Raw genomic sequence first — 8,138 nt, 5'->3', positions numbered from 1 at the left:
TAGATAATCAAACAGAAGGGGTACTAGCTCTCGCAATATCTAATTAATCTGAGGAACCCCAAACAGAAAGTGAAAAGTATTGAAGTTGACTATAGTCTACCAATTTTTCACGGGGTAATGCCTCAGTATTTTGATTGCTCACAATTAAACAAACCATTAGGTGTATATCCTGAATCCTGACTTCAATAGCCATATATCTCTGTTGTCAATAGCTAATCCCAAGTTTCTGACCTGATCAATCAATCACGTGCCAATGCATATCTCTAGAAGTTCAGTCAAAGAGCTTCAGTTATCAAATGGAGAACATTACGATCCTTATTACTTAAACAACATTGACCCAAAAAAAAAAAGAAAAAAAGCTAAATGGTTTAAATTCTTATGTATGTTATACACAGTCAATCATGTCCCAAAAATCCAGTCACTTACTCCCATTTACAACTGTTAAAAAAGAAGAAAACAGAGATGACAAAGGGGGCAAGGCCAAACAAAAGGAATTCAGTCCTGAAATACTTTCATCCACAAAAGGGCCTATATAGAGAAAACATAGGAGATGATAGATCAAGAAACAGTATGCAAGCTCATAACCACCTAAGGCAAGTACATATTTCTGCAGCCTCGCAAACATTGTAGCTCCAATTTAAACAAAAATATTAAATTAACACATTGCAGGCAATCTGGATACTATTGACAGACAAAAAGAAACTAAGGTGATTATCAAGTAACATTACTGTTCTTTTGCTGCAAGGGATGATGGACAAATGCTCCGTTCAGCAAACTGCTTAGCAGAACTTGTAATATAAGCATTTGAAAAGGCCAAGTATCAGATGATTCAGACTTCGGAATGCGGGAATCATCTGATTTAATACCTAATCCATGAAAGAATTGTTGCCACAGAAATCCTTTTCTCTAAGGAGAGGAAATTGAAGCTATAATGCATCATCAATGACAAATATAGGATATCCTTTCCGACCGTTCAAGTACAAGAAACAATTAGCATTCAAGTATTACTAATGTGTTTCTTAAGCTCAGCAGTAAAAGCACTGAAAGATGAACCGGGGGCAGCAAAATGATAGCAAACAGCTAGAGATATAAAGTCTTCCCTTGCTTGTCATAAAAAATTTACCCCAGATAGCATAAACCCAAAGGCAAAACTAATTCAACAAGGAAGAGAGGAATCCAAAGAGCAATGATAACAGACAGTTTCCACTGTCGGTAGAAGTTACCTGCTGAGATGTTCCTAGAAAACACACAACATACCAACACCTAGGGATGCATCATGATCACAACAACAGTCACCTCCTCACCCAAGTCCCCATCCCCCAATGGATAGAAATAATTATCCAACGGCTTCTAACACTAACAAAATTTTGCTTTAAACTAAGAAAACCAGAAGCTAAAATGTTCTAATTAAACAATTCAGAAATGAAAAAAAAAACTTTTAAAAACACCATCTTTGAGTAGTTCTCCTTTTTTCTCCCTTCTCATTATGCTTCTTTCTTAGGCTTCTTAGCAGTTGCTTGAGAGTACAAGAAAGTCCCAAATATTGCAATAGCAGAGCCCAGCGCATTCAGAGGCCTGACTGGATTTCTGAAAACCAAGACTGTAGCAATAATCACCACCACTCTCTTCATTGTATTCCCCACTGAGAATGTAAGTGGACTAATATCATCAAGTGCTTGGTAAGATGATTGATTATAAAGATGGTAAAACACTCCAGACAAGATAACCCATAGGTAGAACTTTGATGAATTTCCAACCGCTTCAAGGGCTTTATGATACCCTGCCACCCACTGAGAACCTTCAACAAAACAGGCAACAGGGAATAGATAAAAAAACGATATTATACTAATCCAACCGTATAAATTCAACCCATTCACTTCCTTAAAATTCTGTAAACTCCTCTTTGAGTAAATGTTTCGTAGAACAAACCCGACATTGCTTATCATAGCACCCCATAAGCCACCAAAATTGAAGGAAACTTCAGTGATAGCAGCCAGAGAGCAACCAAAAACAATAGGCAGTATCGACAGCCAAACTGTAAGAGGATATGTATCGCCAAGAAACGATGAAAACACCACGGAAAAGACAGGTTCAGCAGATTTGATAACATGTGTGAATGAAACAGCCACCTTGGAGAATGAAACACATGCCGAAATGTGACCTATTGTGTGAAACAGTGCAGGTCCAAGAAGTGCAACAATGAAAGACTTTGATATTTTTGGGCACGTATTAGGCCTTATAGCCCAAAGAATCAACATCCAAATAGAGCCACAAAGGAGCTGAAAAGAGGCAAGAAGCCATGGAAATGAAAAAACATTGAGCACCTTTTTGTTGTAGATATTAAACACAATGTTCTGAATATACCAGAGACCAAAGATGATGGCTAGTTGCAAATTCTTGCTGTTGTCTTTAGCCACTTCAATTTCCCCATCTGGGCTCTCTTCTTGCGGGATTCCAGAGGCCGATTTCACAATCTGAGATGTGGGCTTTGAAGAAATCCCAAAAGGGTGTCCGGATAACTTGGAAAAATCAAACCTTGAACAGGGAATCCGACATGGGTTGCCATGGATTTGACTGAAATCAGAGATTTTGTTCAATAGAAGAGAAGGACACAACAGATTAGTACGACTTTGGCGTCTTTTGTTCACCAGATTTTGATTCAAAAGTGAATCATTAATGGGAAATCTACTGCTGGCTTTCAAGAAAGTGACATTTGAGGATGGAAGAAGATTCAGGCTGAGCATTTTGCTATAAAGATTGAACGAATTTGGCAGTAAAAGCAAAAAGAGCTGTTTATGCAGCAGTTTTAGAAACCCCAAATCAATAAAGTTCCAAACCTTTTCCTATTAGCAAGACAAATAGAGTGGTACATGTTTCCCTATAATACTTTACGTATTGTACACCAACCTCTTTGAAGTTTGATAATTCATGTGTTGGCATTTTTGTACTTTAGTCATCTTTTCATGAGATTCGCGTAACAGTATCCAGAGTCTCTTAAGATTTTTAAAGTTCAGCGCATGCCTCGAGAGAAACCTATATAACAAAGGGACAAAAAGAGCAATTCTGAATTCTGAAAGATATGAAATAGAAGAGGGCAAATTGCAGTTTTGGTTTCCAATTTATTACTGTAATAATTAGTCTCTAATCTTGTCTAAAACATATTTTAATTTTGAATTAATTTAATATATACTGATAGTGAATATATTATCATGGTTGGATGCTTAACAATAATATAAAATTTTAATTTTAATTTTAATTTCATATTAGTTGTCAAATATGTAACGGTGATAATATATATACTATCTATATATATATAATTAATCTTTCAATTTTTATATAACAAATAGCTCAAGTGCAACTGCACTACTTGAGAGCTTTCTCTTTTTTTTTATTAAGTCAAAACTCTTGCACATTATGGTGTATTTATTTTTTTCCTACAAAATACTTAAGGGTAAGATACATGGTGCCTTTGTGATATCGTTAAAAGGTACAAAACTCCTCTATTCTTTATAAACTCCCACATAGTCCACTTTATTCTTTTAACTAAAGTGGAAAGGTGATTTTTGACTTGTTATATCATTGACAGCAGATTATATCCTTTTTTATTAACAAGATTACAATTTATTTTATACTTTATGTTTTTCTTTCCTTTTTTCTTTTTTATTAAGAAAAATTATTTTTTCTTTCCTTACTCTTCCACCCCAACATACCACCCCACTTTTTTTTTCCTTTTTCCTTTCCTTTTCCATATTTCTTTTCTTCTTCTTTCTCCACTATCACACAACCACCATTTTGCCACCACAACTACCGCCTCCCTCTTTTTCCTTCTTTGTCCCCTACCACCCGCCACCACTTTGTTCTCTTGTCTCCCTTTCTCCCACTTCCTTCCTCCCTTCTACTCTTCCTCTTCTTTCCCTAAAAAGGAGAGAGGAAAGATGAAGAAGGTGAGGGAAGGGAAATTGGGGAGGGAGGAGAGAAGAAAGGAATTCTGGCAATGATTTGGTTGCTAGAGAGGAGGAAGAGAGAGGGGAAGGGGCGAGAAAAGGGATAGGGAAAGGGAGGGAAAAAGGGAAGAAGAGGAGAAAAAGGGAAATGGGAGAAAGGAGAGAAGAGAAGGAGTGGTGGCAAGTGGCGGGCAGTGGTAGTGGGTGATGGGGATGGAGAGAGGATGGGGAGGAAAGAAGAAGAGGGAGCATGGATAATTTTTAAAACTTTTAAAAGTGTTTCAAAAGATTTTACATTTGTAAAAGCACCCATGATAGTTTAGTCAAAGGAATTTGGGCACCAATAATAAAAGGAGTTTGACCTTACATTGATCACACAATTGACTTTTTTTTTTAATCTTGTAAAATTTTATGCTACTTATAGTTTACAAAATTTGTTAACGCCAAACTTCACTTTAGGTAAAATTATAAGGATGTTATGTGGAGGCTTTTAAAGAATAGTGGGATTTTGTAGTTTCGACAATACCACAATGGGGTTCATGTATTTTATCCAATACTTAATTATGGATAATGAAGATTTATCAAAACAATCTAAAGAGGTGGAACTAATACGAAAAAATCATTTCATCTCACTTTCTCTCTCTACCGAAAACGAGAAGCATTAACACCCCGTACTATAGATATAAGTCCAATTCACTAGTAAAAATCTTGAAGAATTTCATGATTTGACTCATTGGTGGATCCATTGAGAAAAAAAATGTTAATAAGTGTAAAGAAATGAAAGAGCAGCTACCTTCGAACTATTGTATGCGAATTTAAGACCATTTGTGTAATTAATGTATAAATCTTAATCGCTCATATTGTTGTATTATTGTTAAGAAAATGAGCTTCTACTTGGGATACACAAAATTTGTCAAAATTCAGCTGTTTGATTAATCTTCGAAAACCCTAAAAATGATTTTCAATTGGGATATACTACTATTGTCTTCTTTGTGATAGGTTATCATGTTAGTTAATTTCTACTTATTAGGAACTTCTTTAAGTGTAGACACTGTTCTTGCCTTAATTTTTAACAAGGAAACTTTCCGACAGGCTCCTAAACTATTAATTTTGCTCGATTTTGCCCCCTCAACTATAAATTGTCACAAATAAGCCCCCAAATAATAAAATGCTGAATTTAAAAACTTTTGTTAGATTACACCATTAGAGGCGATGGAATCATGAGGTAACAAAACGATTGAATAGACAAAAACTCCCAATATAATACCCCCAAAGGCTTCGTTGTATGGGCATTTGATGAAATTAGGGCCAGAGAAGCAGATGATGAAACAAAAGGGGAAGAAAAGAGGAAGAGAAGAGGCCTAACATGTTTCGAAGAGATCTCGAGCCTCCTACCTGAGCATGTGGGGTGCAATGCGTGGTAAAATCATCATGGACCAATTGCAATTTGGGTCGAAGATATGCTAAATGTGCACTTTCAAAGGTAAATATAATGGGGAGGAATAATGCACTAAATACTTACTATGATTTAGGGTGAGGGCTACAAGTATTAAGCATGGGCGGATGACCATGTGCGTGCTCCTTTCAAATCATACCTAAATTGATTAGACGAATTAGCCGAATAGAAAAAGAGCTAGAAAAGGCTAAAGATAAATCAACTAAATTGGAGTGCAAAGTGCAAAGAATGGAGGCCAAAATTTGGGGTTTGGAAGATAATATTCAAAGATATGCAACAAAAAGAAACAACTTCGTGTGGCACTTGTAGTGGCATACAGGGTAATTGCACTTGCAATTGCATTATGGGGCTTTAGGACTGATAATGAAATCGAATCGCTGTGACTAAAAGACTGAGATATGAATAGGGAGATGAAATTGAGGGGCCATAATAGTGCAAGGAAAATTAGTTTAGGGCCATCATTAGTGCAGGAAAAATTAGTTTAAGGGCCATAATAATGCATGGAAAATAAGTTTATAGGCCAATATATGGCTAGTTGAATAGTTTAGGAGCTAGAACAGTGCTTTGATGTGTAACACTTTTTTGTATGAGAATTATTTGATTTAGCCATTGTAAAGGTAGAAAAAAATGTTTTCTAATGCAATGTGATGTCACCTTACGTGTTTTAAGAAAGCAAGTTTGTATTTGTTGCTTTTATTAGGGCTAGAGGTTTATGTTGATGGGTGTTATTGACAAAAAAGTGAGTAAATGGTCAAACAAGTGTTGTAATCTAGATAGACAAAACATTGTATTTAGAATAGAACAATTTGACAAAACAAATTACAGTGGTCCCAATAACAAAAGACATATAGTCATAACAAAAATCACACCTGACTACCACATCATTAGTGAATACCAATAACAAAAGACTAAAAGTCCTAACTCATATCATTGGTTTGGCTATATTATTTCTTGCTTGTTGGCTGTCCTCTTCCCTTTGGTACTCCAGCACAATTTCGAAAGACACTGCCACGCCTAGTTTCATTTGAGAAAGCTTTACCACTTGCAGCTTGATCAGCCTCTTCACAAGAATTTACAGTTGCACTTAAACCAATAGTGCCTCTTCTAGAGATACTTATTCTCGGCCCATTTACCTCTCCACATTCTAATTGTGTATGGTGGTTGCTTGCCGAGATAAGTGTAATTCATGTTAATCCAACTCTATTAGAATTTGTAAGTTTGGCCCTTTTTCCTTGTTGGTGGACATTAGTGGTGAGATGAACCTGATCTAGGTATTGGCTGCTAGTCAACTTGCTCATTCTCATGCTCTTGTGGTTGCTACTGCTGTTCAACACCAGGTGCCTATTATTGCTGCTAAGACATAATCTATTCATCTACCAAAGTTATAGGTGTTTCCTGTTGCTGAACTTCTTATTGTGGTTGAGTAACCTGTTGCTGCTCTTGCTATCTCTTCATACACCTTGGTGGATGTTACCAACCAATTCTAAAACTTGGCTAAATAATGTGAGGGAAAAAAATTTAAGCATCAAGACATTACCCTTTCCCTGCTTCTAACATTTTAGATAGAAGTATTAGTTGCCTCTCCCTACTGATTGTCTTGTTTACAAGTTGTTGCATTTTGGCCTTCATTTCCACACTTTCTACAATGCATAACAACCATTTTCCTCAACTTTTTTGCACTGTTCTTTTCCTTTGTAATGTCCTTACTCCTTGCTTTCCTAGGCCTTTCAGCATGTGTATATGGAATAGAAGGTTCCATTTCCAAGTGCTCTGAATGAGGCCAATGCATACAGCTACTGATTGGCTAAAGAACATTGTCATAAATTCTGATGAATATCTCCTTTGAAAAACATGGAGTTGTACTAGTGAGAGCATCTCTTCTACATGTGATCATGGTAGCTATTGTATGAATGCATAGTAGGCCACTTATCTCCCATAACATGCATGCACAGGTGTTTCTTTTCAAGTTTGCCACATACTGTTCAAATTTAGGCCACATTACTTGATAGCTTACAATGCTAACATCCTTTACTCTGTCATCAAGCAAGAGAAATTTTCAAGTGGATGATGAATTTTAGAAAGTTTCTACAAAAAGGATGTGTTGAGTGTAGGATTCTGCCAAAGAGTCTTTGCATTTGTAATATGTGAAATGAGTAAATTTGCATTCGATGAATGCGATGTCCCACCGAATTTTTGATCCAAAAAAAGGAAACCTTGCATTCGTCAAATGCGAGGTCCATCACCTTTTATTTTTTTTTTATCCAAGCTTATGCATTTCTTTTCTTTTCTTTTTTCAAACTAAGCATGCTGTTTTTTTCTTTCAAGTGTGGATTTTTTTTTTGTAGAATATTAAGTGATTCCTAAAAATAATCCATTGATTTTGGATTTTCATTAAAAAGGACATCATATTTTTAACTTTGAATGAGGTGTCATCCTCAATATCGCACACAATATGATTGGCAATCACTAAAAAATTTATTGCTTTTCATACATGTCTTCATAAATCCATTTTTTTCCACAATTAAATAGAAAAGGACATTTTTTTAATGGCAAAACCCTTTCATAGGGGAGGGATGTCAACCCTTTAGTTTATTAAACTATAAAATAAATAAACATTACAAGAGCTTTGGGATGGTCATATTTGACTTGAATAAAATCACTACTACTACTACTACTATGAAAATTGTTGTGCCCCATTTTTTGAAAAATAAAATTTAGAGTAGAAAAAATGTATTTAT

At 35.6% G+C, this 8,138-nt stretch overlaps 1 protein-coding gene across 1 annotated transcript; it reads right to left on the bottom strand.

The window, feature by feature from the left end:
* Positions 1 to 1,067: 1,067 nt before the first annotated feature.
* LOC113770610 (xylulose 5-phosphate/phosphate translocator, chloroplastic) lies at positions 1,068 to 2,955 on the bottom strand. The gene has a single exon (XM_027315123.1). It carries the CDS (start codon positions 2,742 to 2,744, stop codon positions 1,485 to 1,487), a length of 1,260 nt encoding a protein of 419 aa, XP_027170924.1. The 5' UTR covers positions 2,745 to 2,955; the 3' UTR covers positions 1,068 to 1,484.
* Positions 2,956 to 8,138: the final 5,183 nt, after the last annotated feature.

Source organism: Coffea eugenioides, chromosome 5 (genome assembly GCF_003713205.1).
Source record: "Coffea eugenioides isolate CCC68of chromosome 5, Ceug_1.0, whole genome shotgun sequence".
NCBI lineage: Eukaryota > Viridiplantae > Streptophyta > Magnoliopsida > Gentianales > Rubiaceae > Coffea > Coffea eugenioides.
This window is presented reverse-complemented; position numbering and strand designations above follow the sequence as displayed.

Coding starts and splice junctions, on each gene's coding strand:
- LOC113770610 (XM_027315123.1), bottom strand. CDS start 2,744: ATGCTCAGCCTGAATCTTCTTCCATCCTCAAATGTCACTTTCTTGAAA.